The 16,231-nt window shown below is 47.0% G+C and overlaps 1 protein-coding gene across 6 annotated transcripts in view; it reads right to left on the minus strand.

The window, feature by feature from the left end:
- The window catches only part of NTRK3 (neurotrophic receptor tyrosine kinase 3), a 369,697-nt gene that overhangs the window by 227,938 nt on the left and 125,528 nt on the right, over nt 1–16,231 (minus strand). For 4 of the 6 annotated variants that reach the window (XM_057721553.1, XM_057721552.1, XM_057721551.1 and 1 more), the window contains 3 exons: nt 10,525–10,548; nt 9,052–9,116; nt 8,141–8,243 (listed from right to left, as the gene is read on the minus strand). In XM_057721553.1, the coding sequence (XP_057577536.1) occupies nt 8,141–8,243; nt 9,052–9,116; nt 10,525–10,548 (192 nt within the window). The remainder of the gene's footprint in view (nt 1–8,140; nt 8,244–9,051; nt 9,117–10,524; nt 10,549–16,231) is intronic. The other 2 variants (XM_057721554.1, XM_057721557.1) reach the window with 1 other exon arrangement.

A 16,231-nucleotide genomic window follows, 5' to 3' on the forward strand; every position in this document is an offset into this window, starting at 1 on the left:
CCCCATGATTGGGGTATAAGCCTCTGGTGTAGCTGTTCTGAGATTCTAGTGCTTTTGGAAGATTTTGAACTGGGTCCCACAAATTAGGCAGCCGGTCCTGTCAGGGAGGAAGCTGGTTTGGAGACCAGTGCAAGGATGCCAGCAAATCCCTCTCTGGCTTGTGGCAGCGGAATTAATACAGAGAAAAGAATAAAGGGGTGTGCGCCAGAGTGACTTGGTGACTCTCTCTCTAAATTAAACATACTGGGGTATCAGGGAAGGGAGGGAGAAAGAGTGTCACTAATCCGCTAAGAGAAAGAGCCAGGAAGAGACCCACCGGAAGCTCTTCTTCTTTCCTCTGGATGTTCCAGGGCAGGAGCGGGTGGCAGACCCGGCTGGTGGCTGAGCCCTAGCCGGATGCAGGTTGTCCTCCCTCCTCCTGCAGCACACCCCTCCCCCACTCCATCCAGCTCATCCCCCGTGATGGATACACAGCATGAAGGGCAACTGAGTGAGGAGGAGCTGGGGCCAAGGATGTGCAGCGGTTTGCTTATTTGACATTGTTTTCAGTGTGTGGTTTTTCTTCCCACGTCCAAAATCGTGTTTCCCCATCAACAGTTGTTTTGATCTCTCCTCTTTGCTGCCTGTGGTTCTGAGGGCCGCCCTTTGGACATCCTAAAGCCTCTGCAGAGTTCACAGGAGAATGGGCTGCATAAATCCAGGGCTCGGGCACTGCAGCCACGTGGAAGCTTCTCATTAACCAAAGCCCACAGTCCCTCCTCCTCTGGGCAAGTGAAAGCCCCCAGGACCCACAGGAGAAGATATCGAGATGGAAAGAATGTGCCGTAAGAAGACAGAGGATCCTGCTAGAGCTATTTCTGCAGCTTGACTGTGCAGCGGTGCAGACCACATTGGGCCAGGAACATTGGGAGAAAGTCAAGGCTGGCAGACCCTTCCCCCCCCTTAGTTTTCCATCCTGATGCCAGGATACAGTCACATTTCTGGGTCAGTGAGGAAGTGTGTCACCGGGACTTTGGATGAATAATAAAATACTGAAGTTTGTGTATTTTTGAAGAGTAAAAATTAGCATGGATTTGATTTTATTCCTAGTTTTAAAAATCTCTTTTGCTAACTTGTATGCAGGTATATTTTTCTTAGGTGAGAAGCTACTGCAAGGGCCAGCAATTGTCTGAAAGCCTGGTTATACCTGCAGGAGTGTATAAGGCATGTGACTGAGAGTCTTCGGTCACATGTAAAGAAGGGGACAAGAAGCTAAGAACTTCTAATCTGAGGTATCAAAGGACTGTTAACCCTGTGGGAACCTGCTGCAATGACATGAATTAGTAAGAACTGTGTTTTCCTGCAAAAATCAAATGAATCAGAGAGGCAACGGCTTTGGTTACTGGAGCCAGCATACTGGCCACCCTTGGCCCTGCTGTACAGGAGGCAGGGGCCTGCAGGGAATAGCCTGCGAGCAGGTAGCCACAGAGGGGAAACATTTTGTATTAGACTCTATTTCCAGGGATTTCTCTTCAAATAGAAGAGTCGGTGCTGGAGGACAGCTGGTCCTCTGGTGCCTTGAGAGAGAGGAAGGGAGCAGGGCAGCCTTAACACAACCATCGGCGACAGTGCGGGGACTTCCCAGGACCATTCACTGCACACCTGGAAAGATCCCACAAAGACAGAGCAGCAAAGGCATGCCAGAAAAACCCACACTGCCTTCCAGACTTCTCAAAGCTCTGGTACAACATTCTAGAGCTCAGTCACCAAGCGTGCAGAGGCTTCACCTACAATCAGAAACTCACACTGAAGTCCAAAGCAGAAGAAAGGAAACAGCAGACTATTCCTGGCTTTGATTACTTTATGTCCTGCCTGTTGTTGGCCACACACCTAATCTATTTTATTTAGACCTGAACGAATGCGAGGAGTGTTCCTTGGGGTTGGAGTCTGAAAAGATGGAAAGGGCATGGGAACATTTGTTAGGAGAATCCAAGGGCCTGAGGATAACACCACTCTCAAAATTATGTTCAAAGAGGCATCTTCCACCAGGAATCCCAAATACAGGGTCATTGCCAAGGCCAGGGGAGCCTTTATCCCTTTTGTACCTCAATTCAGAGGAGGAAATAGAAAAAGAAATCAAGAAAGAAAAACAAGCAAGAAGGAAAAGTAGACTCATTTCAGGAAGTCAGGAAATCCAAGTTCTCCATTCAGTTTCACTTCTGCCTGGCTCTTGGCTTCTGACACCCTATTAAATCAAGGCCCGATAAGTGCATTTCTCAAGGTAAAAGAAGCTGCTTTATCAATGGTATGAATGGTGGCCTCCGTCACGGTTGAGGTCCCCTTTCAATAGTCTCAGAATTCTCTATCTCTACCCCACTCTTGTTGTATCAATTCCCTGGCTCACAGGGACCCTCTATCCCAGCTGAAGAAGAAATGCCAGTTAGAGCATCCAACCTCAGGAGGCCAGGATCCCAGCCCTACCTCCATCCAGCTAAAAGAAACCCTTCTCAGTCCAGTCCTCCAAGGTTAGGAGGGTGGGCAGAAATGACTCGTTCCCGAGTCTGCCCTTCTTTCCCCTTTACCAAGTGGTGAAACCAGACGGATAACAAGGCACTTCAACAAGGGCAGCCACCCCCAAGATCTTCTGGCTGGAGCCAGTCCCTCCAAATCAAGACTTTGGCATGATTCTACAATCCACTCGGAGGGCAGTTACCATCTGTTTATGGGGTAAAAAAATGTTAAAAATCCCAATCATAATCAAATAGGCAACCATTTTACTTTAAGTACCTATGAGCTGATGCTAATTCACAATGGAACAATCCTGCAGTCCGCATCTTCAGGCCCGTCAGAGGCACCAGCACACATGCAACCATTAGGATGGAAGGCAAACAGATGAAGCACTTAAGGTGCTACCAGAAACCCAAGCATCCTTTCTAGACTCCCTTCCTTCCCAGCCTTCTGGTTTCCGCTGCCGTGCCACGCGGTCCCCAACGTGTCCAGAGAGAGAGGAAGGAAGTCCTCTAAGCCTGGGAAGCAAGACTGCTCCATCAGCTCCCAGGCCAGGTGTGTCCCAGCTTGAGAAAAGCGGATTAATAAGAGACATTTTTGAAAGCCCCGTTGAAGTGGGAAGGCATTCAAAGGTGATTAGATAAAGTACAGGAAGAGCGGAGCTAATTGATTCACAATCCATCTTCATTTCCCAGACCTTCCCAGGCTCTCTGCACACACCACGCAGGTGGGAAAGCAGGCGAGTATTGGTCTAGCTAGCCGCCACTTCATTTCTCTGGGTCTGTTTCCTTATCTGCGCAATGGGAACATTAGCCCAATAAGTCTAAGGTCCGTTCAACTCCAACAAACCATTATTCTGCTTCCTCTGTGGGAGTAAGAGGGAGCCAAGAAGTATGCAGTTCACTCCCGCAGAATCTCTGATCTAGGCGTATATAAAGATACTTGAGAGGTAGTCAGATAAGAGAGACCAAATAATGTAGCTCTTTTTCCAGGCTGCAAAAACTCCACGTGCTTACTTCTTTCTCCATTAAATCCTAATGACAGCCACGTTATATGAAAATTACAGAACCTGTTTAATTCCTTAAACACACAGTTAAGCAAAGCACCTTGTCTCTGGTTATCGTGCTAACCACCGTGTGAAATAAAGACGGCAGCTGCACCACAGGTGTTCACGGTGGGGCAGCCAAGACCAAGGAGTTAGGTCATTCTAGTTGCCATGAAAAGTGGCTGAGGATGCAAGGTAAGGAAATGCTAGACCCAACTCAGCTTACCCAGACTGAGAAACCAGAGCAAGTCACCTTCTTTCTTGGGCTTCCTATGCCTCAGTTTTTCACCTGTAAATACTGATGCTGGAAGGCCAGGCTAGATCACCGTCACGATCTTTTGATGTCTAATCTTTAAATATTATATGAGGATGAGCATGGTATAAATCCTGAGCCATGTCACTTCCAGGCCCAGGATGCATCGGCACAATATAATTAGTTAAGATACTGAAATATTTTGATATATTTCTGTACCTCCCCATCAATGATCCCTGCCCTGAACCTCCCAACCACCCACCCCTCAACCACCCCATGATCCAGCATGATCCTGAATTAACGCCTGGCACAGCAACGAGCGCCGGTGTCAGTTCCGACTGGTCAGTGCCCACGCCATACCAAATACTTTCAGGATCATCCTGCCACTCTAAAGCACGGGGCTTCATCAACAGCCCAAAGAAACCCCACTGCACACTCCGCCCCATTTCAGAACCTCCGTGATTGCAGGAGACGGTGAGCTCGAACCCTAATCCCTCCCCAGGGTAGAATCCTGACCTCTCCCCAGGCCAGAAATTTGATCAACAAGATGGCAGTTGATACAAATAAAAAGGTGTCTGAGACAATGAATTTTCAGTTCATTTTTACAAACTCTCTCATACAAACAGGGGCCCAGCAGAATGCCTATACATGCCAACATGGAGAGACCCCTAACACATGACAAGTAAATAAAGCAAGATGCAAAAGGGTGCTGAGAGTACAAACATGTGAATGAATTAAAACATACACAAAGTAATGCATCTTGTAAATATACTCACGTATGTATACATACATATATATGCATATGTACATATGTTTATCTTCCCTCACTTCCTGTACATATCTGTGACCACTCTTGGGAGCGTTACAGTCTTGAATCATGCTGTTTAAAACTCTCAGGACACAAGCTCTCTTATCCAATTAAAATTTATTAATAAGGTCTATATACTTTTGATTGTTTTTTAGATGTCTATGAATAAACGCAATTGTGATATGGAAAAAACAAACAAAACAAAACCTATATATACACACACATATACGTATACGTAGAATTATAAAACTGAGCTGGTTACAAGGCTCAGCCACCAGGATTGCCACCGAGTGGAGGCAGTTGCTAAGCTGGCAGTCTGCGGGGTCTCGGGTTAGCTGGGAGAGAGCCATGGGGGGAAGGGTGGGTGTGCAGAGAAGGAGAGACAGAGATACAGGGAGAGAGACAAAAACAAGTGGCCAGATGGATACACAGTGATCTCGGGCTAATGACTGCCTATGGAAACAGGAGCAGAAATGGGACCGGGGTGACTGTTAAAGCCACTGCGGTTTTATCAGTGACAGGAATGAAACACTAGATGTAACAGAAAACAAAACAGGAACAGCTGCTTATTCTGAGTGGCCCGAATACGAGTGTTTGTTAAACTGATCTTTATATTTTTCTATATTTTTTTCTCAGAGGGACGTTCATTTTAATAAGCCCTCCTTATCCACACACTGTGTCCCAGGCCCTCAGATGTGGATGGTGGGAATTATTTATGAGTTTCCCAGATCATCCCCACTCTACGCCACTGCCCAGACAGCTCAGATTTCCAAATGAGCCCTAACTAGCCCATTACTGATTAACAAGCTGTGCTTTTTTATGAGCAAAAATAAAGTCATTCGTTTCTAAGTTCAACAACCATTTGTCAAAGACTGCAAAATTTCCAGCATACTGGGCTGAGCAATCGCAGGTTTCTGTGACAAGTCACTCCTGGTCTAACAGGACAGATGATGTGTGAACAAAATAATGACAGTGCGCTAGGATTAGGGTAGAAGAAAAGCATTTTTACTAAGTATGGTGTGGGACAAAAGAGGGCATGATTAAGTCTTGGGAGGGCAGCCTTTCCTGGAAGGACAATAAAAGGAGCCTGGAAAGGCTTATACACAAAGAAAAAGAGAAAACTACAACCATAGGGACCCTTTAAAATGTCAGTTACACACAGATCTCAACTCTCAGAGCAGCCCAACAAGGGAGGTGGTATCATTCCATCATTTTGAAGTTGGGGGAATAGAGGCCGTGAGAAGTTAAGTAACTTTGCTGGAAACAGAACGATTAAGTGGCATCACAGATTCTAACACAGATTTGCAAATTCAAAGCTGAGGAAGGGGTGGCTCTGAAGAGAGGGAGGTTCGCCTGCATCAGAGCTGGGGGACTTCTGGTACCCACACCTTTGCTCTTTTTTCTGGACAGGGATGCCTGCTGGCAATAAAAGATCAAGGGTGTATGCAGCCTGGGGCATTTGCTATTTCATCCTAAGATGAGAACGAAATACAGACAGACAGAACAAAGATCAGAAAGATGCAGGCTTAATTTTAAACAGGGTCTGCCTTGGATACACCATCTTATCTTGCCTCTCACTCTCGCCGGACTTCTTTAGGTCACCTGACTTTAAATTAAGGGATATTTCACTTCTCATCTCATGGACATGTTCTTGTGGCCCAACCAGGGCCAATGAAGGCAGCTCAGCCCAGGAGAGGGGAGTGGGGGCTGGGAGAGACTCCGAGGACAGCTGAGGGGAAGGCACCGCCACGGGTGCTGCCTGATCCACCCGGCATGCAGACATGCTGTTCCAGAAACCGGATGACAATTAATAGGAAAAATCTGCTCACACAGTGCTGCCAAGCTTGCCGCAGGGTCTCAGCTGGTGGCACGCCTCTCAGGGAAAGAGCAATAATGCCCCATTCTTCCCTTTGGTCAAGGCCCTGACGTTTTCTCAGGTGGCGAGAGGAAGAGCTAGGAAAGTTCCTCCCATGGTAGGAAAATTTTGCACAAGTACCCATGCCAGGTCCTCAAAGCCAGGAGCCCAAGGATGATGCTAAGATTGAAGGCTCAGTGCTTGCATGGCAGTCGCTGATCTTCCAAACCTGTGAAGCCCTGTTTGGCACGTGCGGTACTGGCAGCTAAAACATCTCCAGCCAAGGTGCCTGACGGTGGTCTCCTCTTGTTTAAGTCATCTGGCTTCGGGCCAAACTTCTTATACATATAGAAGTTTTATAATGTATAGAAGTTTTATAATGTATTTCTCTTGGTCAAAATATTTCATGTGCTTCAAGAAAATCTGGTCTACTTTTCTGGGACTTGTTCAGCTTAACCAAGAGCAGAAAGAGACAGAAGGCTTCTGGGAATCCAGGCAGTCTGCCCCCATGGTTTCCGCCTTTGTAGTTCTCTGTGACTATCTCTTGCTATATATCAGTGTTCTAAACTTCTAGGGCAATCACAGACTCTTTTGATAATATAACAGAAGCTATGGATTCGTTTCTTTCCAACCCCACCCCACCCCCTCGCCATGAACAAACACTCAAACATTCACGTATAAGCTCAGGGGACTGCTGTCCCTGAGAATCTCATTCATGATTTCCACTTCAGTTCCTGAGCCCCCAGGTCAAGACCCCCAACCACAGATACCAGCGCATGTGCAGAAATCATAGAAATTCATCTTTCTGGATCCCATAATTTCACCAGGAGACTCCAACCTGAATCCTAGCTCAGGGATCTGATGGCTTCTCAAACCCTTCATCCTCCCTTCCCATCCATCTCCTATTAACGTCAGCCATAAATGGAAACCCCAGCTGGGAGTACATCTTGAAATTCAAGTTTCTGTTTAAGCACTGGTATCCAGCCTCCCTTGAGCCATTTGGTCAGATCTATCCTGGGATTGGGCAGATGGAGGCTAATTCACCATGTTAACCCCTCTCGTGCCAGCCCCCTTACCCAAGCCTTGTTGGAGAGCCACATCTCACATTCTACCCCAGCTGTAATGGGGTTGAGTACTCTGTGTCGTGGAAACCAGCCAGCTGATTTAGCAATCGTGTTGCTCTTGGCATCCGTTCTGGAACTCTGTGTAGAGCTACGTGCTGAGATACCATGCATGGGCAACTTTTCAATGCCACAGTCTACCACCCTACATCTAACTCTGCTAATGCTGTCTCATCACAAATCCAACGATGGGTGCAGACAAAAGAAAAACCAAGTAACAAACAAAGAATCTCTTTACCCACCAAAAATAAAAAGAAATCTAAGTCCTCTTCATTTGCCTTCAAATCCAACTTCTTTCCCAAATCATCCTCATTGTACCAGCCCAGCGAAGCAATGTTTTCAGTCGTCACAGAAAAACCAGGAGGTCCACAGTTCGATCCTTGCAGACACCAACACTGCCTTCACTTCATTATCAATAAGAAAAGTTGTACACAGGAATCTCCACCAGGGCCACTTAAGCCCACCACCCTGACGTCCACTCGGAGAGCAAAGAGATTAAAACAGCATCTCTTGATCAAAGGGAGCCACGTTTCCCCCCATGAGACCCTTGCAAATGAAAATCCCACCTTACCCTTCATTCCAAATTTGGACCGTCGACCATACTTGTTAATCATGATAAAGAGAACCACCAACAGGACACAGGCAAAAGCAGCAAGTCCAACGGCTATGGACACCTATTAGGAACCAAAAACAGACAGTCAGCACAGCTACAGAGAACCCGAGTGCCAAGCATCATACACGCTCAGATGAGAACAGTCCTATTACAGTAGCAACAGTCGTCCTCCCTGACCTTCAGTAAGCTTCAGAACCTCTCAGACTGAGTCAAGTCTTGAGAAGACGTCATTTATGAGAATCTAGGGTCATCAAGAAATAAATTACCCAGATTGGTTAAAGTTCCATGATTCAGTGTTCTGAGCTCTCTCATCTGGGGACCATCCGAAGAGATGCAGGAGGAAGCCCAGAGAGGCTTCTGTCTGTTGCTTCGTTGTGGTTTTAATTAGCAAGCAAATCCTGCATCTTCACATTGACAGTCTTTGCATAATACTCTGATCTAGAAGATTCTAAAAAGACCCCTTTCCTTTCCTCCCCAGAGAAATCTTAGGCTCTGAGAGAGAGGGGTGGGGGCACCTCCCACCCAGGAAGATGCCCTGGGCGCCGCCGACTTTTGTTAAAGGCTGTGCAGTTAGCAGCCCCTTTGAGTCAGGCCCAGCTGGCTTCTAATGGAGTGGGAATTTTCAAACTGTTCTCTCCCGAGCCCTAGGGCTTAAAGCAGATCCTCAAAGACTTCCTCAAACAATGAATTATTCTCATCAAACAAGGAGGGTTTCAACCACCTGAAAGGAGGTCATTCATCACAGCTTCTCTATACCATATACGCTAGGGTTCCAAATAAGGCAGTATTTGGAAAAGTTAGCTACAAAACAGAAGACTGAAAACCACTGCATCAGCAAACACCTTCCTCTTGACCGAGTCGTGACTCACCCCAAAAGTGTCTTCCTCTGGTTTGTGGGTCACAGTGATAGGAGGGGTAGGGCTCACTTCGTAGACTGAAAACCAAACACAAATAGAGAAGAGCAGTTAGCTTCCTGGCCACGAGAGCCGCAGCCACAGTTGCCGCCCAACTCCCAAGCCATCTTGAATGTTCTTGCTGGGCAACATCCCCTTGAAGCCAGACTCTGACTGCCTGACCTCCCCAGGCGTTGCAGGGGTCCCCAGTGATCAGATCCCCGTGTGGCTGCCTGGTGGGTGCTGACAGCTCAAAGACAGGCTCCATAGGTATGAAGAACCTTCACTCCCATCACTCGACCCCCATCTCAGGGCAAATAATGTAACCTGGGCCACGTGGGCCATGAGCTATTGGATAAACAAGAGGGGAAAACAGGGTTTGGGATCACAACCAGGGTCTGGACTCGGCCGGTTCTGTCGACGATGGCAGCTGTTGCGGACATTCGGCTCCTTTCTGCAGCCCTTATCCTGCCCCAGGCTCTCCACACCCTTCCTCCTTCCCTCTGCACTCCTCCGTGTGATCCAGGAGGCCTGTGGCCCCATAAACAACCCACCATCCATTGTCCTAAGGCAGATTTCAGAACACGATGGCAGCTTCAGTTAGGCAGCAAGTTTATCTGACCAGGAAACACCCACTCTTCCCGTCAAGGCCAGGATGGGAAGCCAAGCATCCATTAGTCCTTGTCCAGAGACAGCCCCAGTTCAGAATTCTCTGGAGGGACGTTCTGTGAGATGGCAAGTCCTCAAAGACCGAGGACAAATAAAGGAATCTCAGGTGATATTTACACCTGTGCCAAACAGCAAGGGGTGTTCTAAACAGGACTGTCTACTGTCTCAGGCTGCAAGGGGAGCAGAAATGGCCTCTCCCACAGGAGACAAAAGGAAAAGGAGTAAATATAGGTTTCCCCACAGCCCACGAACAAAACACCAAATCCTCTGGGGATCCTCTAGTCCTGGCCCCAAATCGCTTATAGACTGAGCCTCAACAATCTCATTTGAGGACAGACAAACCTATCGGGAGGCCTTGTCAATCACAGCTCCATGCGAGGTAGGTCCCGGCTCTCAAAGCAGGTGACAAACACTAACAGGTTTATAGGCTCCACGTTCTCTCCGTAAGAACAACTGAGATGCTCAACACGGGTCCACCGGGACACGTGAGCCCCACATCCTTCCAAAACCACCTTTCTCCATCTGGGTAGGAAGAACCACAACGTGGTCAGACCCTAGAAAACTGTGGGGAAACTGAGGCAGCAAGTGACTGTCCAAGAGGGATGGGCTTGGAACTGCCCAAGATGTAATTCTACTCTCCTTTCATGGTTCACTCAGATGCTCTCAGGGGCCTTGACTCCGGGGATGGTGGTAGAATATGAAAGAGGGCTATTTGGACTCACTAGTTACCAAAAGTATCAGAATAAATCACTTTCAAAGCAAAAGGTAAAAGAGACTTACAAGAGACAAAGTTATCCGTGCTCTCTGCAAAAAAGACAAAGAGATAATTAACAAACGTAATAAAAAAAATTAAAAAAAAAATCCAGAACAGTCGTGCTCTATCTTCCTCAGAGCTATGAACTCTCCCACTCATCAGGATCCCCTGTTGCCCCGGCAACTGAAAACTAAAATCCTTGGCACATCACCCCTCCCCACACTCTTTAGAAGGTGGTCTTCCAAATGGAGAAGGAATAAGAGCTGGTTTCAAGGGAGGTGGCCTGGCCCAGCTGGAGACTAGAAACCAAACTATGAGATGAGGGATTAAATCCACACTCACCATTGCACACACAGCCTTCCCTCCCTCGGATACCCAGAGTGTTGTGGATGTTGGTGGGACATTTGCGCCAAGAAGAAACACTGCAGGATGTGCTTCCTTGAATCTTCCTGGAAAATGCCAGCTATGATCTTAAGACACAATTCCTCAAATCGATATGTAGAGTTTATTCTAGGAGGCCATTGAGACATTCTTGGGAATCCCTCTAGAATCTGCCCACTTCCTGGGTGAAAATGTGTTATTTGGTCTTTGGCCTTTAGAAATGGTAACCTAATAATGAAAGACAGTCATTATTGGGCATTGATTATGAGCCAGGGGCTGTGCAAAATGCTTTATGAAATATTTCAATCCTTATAACCACCCTAGGAGAGGGGTAGCATCAGCCCCTTTCAACAGAAAAGGAAACAGACTTACAGAGAGTAAGTAACTAATTGAATGTCACTCATCTAAGAAGAGATAGAGCTGGAATCAAATCCAAGTCTGAGCTTGGAACCACGCTATCAGAGATTCTCAAACGTTAGCCTGCCTCAGAAGCATCTAGGAGGTGACCACTACCATCCTCCAGTAAAAAGAAGGAAGTCTCCTCGGAGAAACACGTAATTCTAGGGCTGGGGCAGAGAAAGTACAAGATGTGCTTGGAACATCTTGCAGTACTAGAAAGTAAGAAGGTGCTCAAAGATTACATGACGGCATGAAGAAGGGAGACAGGAGCCAATATGAAGGGGTTTCCAATGGCCAAATTGGGGATGATTTGAGCAACAAAACATAATGACAATATAATGACAGTCATAGATTCTTATGAGCTGAATTATATCTGCCCAAAATTCATATCTTGAAGTCATAAACCCCAGTACCTTAGACCATAACTGTATTTAGAGATAAGGTCTTTAAGAGGTAATTAAGTTAAAATAAAGTAATTAGGGTGGGCACTAATCCAATATGACTGCTGTCCTTGTAAGAGGACACTAGGACATAGGCATACCCAGAGGGTCGACCATGTGCGGACACAGGGAGGAGAAAACCATCTGTAAGCCAAGGAGAGAGGACTCAGAAGGAAGCAATCCTGCTGACACCTTGATCTCAGACGTCCAGCCTCCAGAACTGTGAGAAATCAGCTTCTGTTCTTGAAGCCACTTAGTCACGGACACTTTCTTACAGCAGCCCTCGCAAATTAATACATGGATTATAATTCACACACCAAAGGAAATACCCATAAGTCCGTACTGTATAAATAAGTAATTTAATCAACAAATGAGGAAGAAAAGGAAGCTCTTCCTTACAATAAAATGTCAACTAATAAATGTTGAGGCAAGAATAGAAATAGAAGAATCGCCACTGACAAATGGCACAGTGATGTTAGTTTCAGGCAGGAATCATCAATGAATGCTGATTAATGTGTGAAAGAAAGATAAGAAACAAGATATTTACAAACCAAAATATCATGCTTATTAATTACAGAGGGGGAAAAATAGTCACTTTGCAGTGGAGAAACCTGGAAGACACCACCTTGACCAAGTGATAAGGTTAACATCACTAGTAATAAGATGTACAGACGTCACGTACCCCCGACACAATGTACTGAATGGGCACAGCATCATTTCCACAGTGTTCTTGCCAAAAATACATAACTGGCATTCGATTGTGAGAAAACATCAGGCAAACCCAAATTGTGGGACAGTCTACAAAACAACTAGTGAGGATGCTTGAAAAGTGCACAGATCATGAAAGACAGAGAAAGATTGAAGAACTGCCCCGGATTTCAAGAGAATAAGGTAACACGGCAGCTAAATGCAATGTATCAATATAATCCTGGATTGAATCTCAAAGAAGAAAAGGACAGCAGTGGAACAACTGATAAGATGTGGAGAAAGTCTGTAGATTAGGTCATAGGCTTGTATCAATGCTACTGTCCTGGTTTTGATCACTGCACTCTCATCACGTAAGATGGTAATATTGGGGGAAGCTGGGGGAAGGGTATAAGAAAGTTTCTGGTACTATATTGCAATTTTTTTAGTAAATCTCAAACTATTTCAAAATAAAAAGATAAAAAAAAATTTTTAACTTTAAAAACAAACAAACAAACTTTTGGTCCTCACCCCAGAGCTTCTGATTTAGGAGGTCTGGGGTGGGTCTTGAGAGTTTGCATTGCTAACAAGTGTTCAGGTGCTGAGGATGCTGCTGGTCCCTTTGAGAACCACTGTGTTGTACCACACCCCCTCCCGGCACAAACCCATCACACCCTGAAAAATAAGAACAACTCATTCATTCATTCATTCATTCATTCACTGTGGGTCTTCTATTTACCAGGTCCTTGGCTAAGCTTCCATAGGCATTGTCGTCATACCTCTGGTAAGTATGCACCAGCAACTATCCTTCCCTAACTACCTGTGGGGAAAAGGATGCTTTCTGTAAAGGAGTCATTTAAAGGAAGTCCTATTTACAGTAAATGCACTGTTAATAGATTTCTTGTTCATTGTCCACTTTTTGTTGTTTCGAGGGAGAGCAGTAGAGCTTCTTCCAAATTCCTGAGCGTGCCCTTCATGCCCCCCACTCCCTTCTAAACTTCAGGTGACCAGATGCCTGATTTGGGAGGAGGATGGAGGCAAGGGGGCCCTAGCCTTGGTTTCAGAGCCTGAGAAAAGAGAGGTGCCAGATCAATTCCTAGTTAATACCGATTTGCATATTTCTCATAAGGCTCTCTTTTATTAGAGAATATTCTCACGTCAGCCAAATGTTTTGGCCGAATCTGTGAACCCTGTAATCTCTCAATCATCTGACGAATGCTTAGCTCCTTTGCAAGAGCCTGGGAACATTTATACACCCGGGAAGCAAATGAGCCTTGGAACAGCCAGACTTCCTAGGTTCCCTCTAACCTCTGGGAGGACTCAGAACTTCACCCTGAAAGAGGTTGGTACCCAAGAGTGGTCCTCACCTCTGCCCACACCAGCAGGCTGGGAGGACAACTGGATCAGTACGCCAAGGCAGAATCTGAATCCAAACGGGCGCTGGGAGAGAATACAAGGCTCATGTCTCCTCCAGTCCCAGACCATACCTCCTCCAGACCCCAAACTCCTCAAGAAAAACCCAGTGGGAAAAGCCAATGGGGTCCAGAAAAGGAAGAAGAGAGGCAGCAGCCTGCGTCCAGACAGAGAGAGATGCAGTAAGACGTGATAACGAGAAGAGATGCCCTGGCTTCAGATGTGAGGAGGGAGGAGGGATCTGCGCCAGGCGTCCACGTGCTCTGTCCACCCCGCACAGAAGGCCACGTGTGGCTGCCGCCTCCTTTCCCCCAGGACCAGCAGGTTGGGACCACATTCTAGTCTCAACAAGTTTTTTAGGGGAAAGAAACCAGCCTTGATGCGGCTAGGGGCACTGGGGCAATGGTGTCCCCCATTGTTTGTAGTTAGGGCCCTGAGGGAATTCTGGTTTCTGCTGTCACAAAATCGTAATGAAGAGACTTCCTGGCCAAGTCAAAAAAAATTGAGAATTCAAGAGTTACGGCAGCTCACTTATTCCTAAATGTATTGCCAAGTATTCTCAGATATTTGTAGCATATGTGCAGGCACACACACACACACACACACATACACACACACACCCCTTGGCAACATTCCTCCTTCTATCACATCTTCATAAGGATCCCCAACTGGTAGCCTTCCAGGTACCACCTTGACCATGATATGTTCCCCAGCCTCCCCGGACACTAGGATCCCTGACTCCTCACGGCTCCCAGTCTTACACCCAGATCCCTTCTGATGGCCCCTCTAAGGTCCTGAAACACCAAAGAGGATTTGATGCTCCTAGAACAAATCTGCCTTTCCAGGGACTGGTTCCTATACTAGGGCTGAACTCTAGGCTGAACATGCCAGTGCTTCCCTGGAAGTGCAGAAGGAAACACCAACATTTGTATAGCATGCGAAGTTTACAAACAGCTTTCCCAGAACATTTTCATTTCAATGCCCTGCCCCGAGAACAATCCTCTGATGGAGGCCTTTGCATCTGCAGACAGCTCCACTGAACATAGTCATTTCAATTAACTCTCTCCCGTGGATCTCTGGCCCACAAACAGTGAGGAAAGAAGACCCTCGCCTTCAGATCTCTGTTTTTCCCCCCAAACAAATCCCCTTTCAGTTGCCTTTAGGTGTTTTGTTTTGTTTTGCTTTAATAAAAATAAGAACAAACAGTAATTTTGTGCTTACTCTGTACCAAGCACTGCGGGAAAGAGTTTAGGTAGATTGATCCAGAGTATGTGAATTACTCTTCACCACAATCTTTGAGGTAGAAGCAGGGGATTGAGTAATCCGCCTGAGATCACAGAGCTGATGAGAAACTGAGTGAGAATTTGAACGCCGGCATTGTGACTCCATGACCACCACCTTAGCAAACGACCCGAAGACTGTCTGTTAGAAGTAACCAGCTTGATTAGCGAGTGACTACCGGTCCTAGAACTCCTGAACTCAACTCCTAACCTCTCCACCTGGAACCCTAGTCGTGGCCACCAGCGGCTGAGCCTTTCCTCTGTCCAGGCACAGAGCTGAACACAGGGCAGACATCACTTCATTCCTCCTCAGGGCAACTTAGGCGGGAGCTCTGGTTATCATTCCCATTGCACAGACGAAGAAACACAGGCACCACGCAGTGATCGTCCTTCACTTCACGCCAACCATGTGCTAAGCCCTATTCTCAGAGCCGAGGCCACCTGTCCAGTAGGGCACAGACAGGATCTGCACCTCAGTCTGTCCGATTTCAGACCTTGCGCTCTTAATCTCTATGCGTTGCTGCCTGGGAGCGAGAGGGGTACAAATGACAAACATGACGTCCCCACACACTCCTGGCAGGAGAAGAACAGGAGTCCACCGAGAGCCTTTGTACCCAGGCTCAGCAGGTGCAAGGTTTACTGCCGGCTCCCCTGGATGTTGTACTCCCCTGAGCGCCTAGAGATTTTGTCACTTGACACGACTGCCACATCTTTTGCCTGTCACTGCCTTTTTGTCACCCACTGATTCCTTTACAAACGAGCAAACCTTTGCACAGGATGGCCCTGGCAGGGTGTAGATGGGTCCCAGAAACCCACTTCAGGTGAGCTGTTTCCCTTCAAGTTCCTCTGTGACTCTACCCTCCCTCCAGCCTTCTGGGTTCCCCAAACGCCACGGCAGCAGATGGCAAATGAGGGAGTGTCTGAGTCACCTGGGGGGGCTTGTTAAAACACAGATGGCTGGGTCCCACCTCAGAGTCTCTGATTCAGTAGGTGTGGGTGGGGCTCCAGAATCTGAGTTCTAACACCTGCCCGGGTGATGCAGATGCTGCTGGTCTGGGTACCACTCTTTGAGAACCACTGGCTTGATGAGCATTGTTAAGGTGACAGGGGTATCCAGAGGTGATGAGGAGGGGCAG

The sequence above is a fragment of the Hippopotamus amphibius genome, chromosome 2 (assembly GCF_030028045.1).
Source record: "Hippopotamus amphibius kiboko isolate mHipAmp2 chromosome 2, mHipAmp2.hap2, whole genome shotgun sequence".
Lineage (NCBI taxonomy): Eukaryota > Metazoa > Chordata > Mammalia > Artiodactyla > Hippopotamidae > Hippopotamus > Hippopotamus amphibius.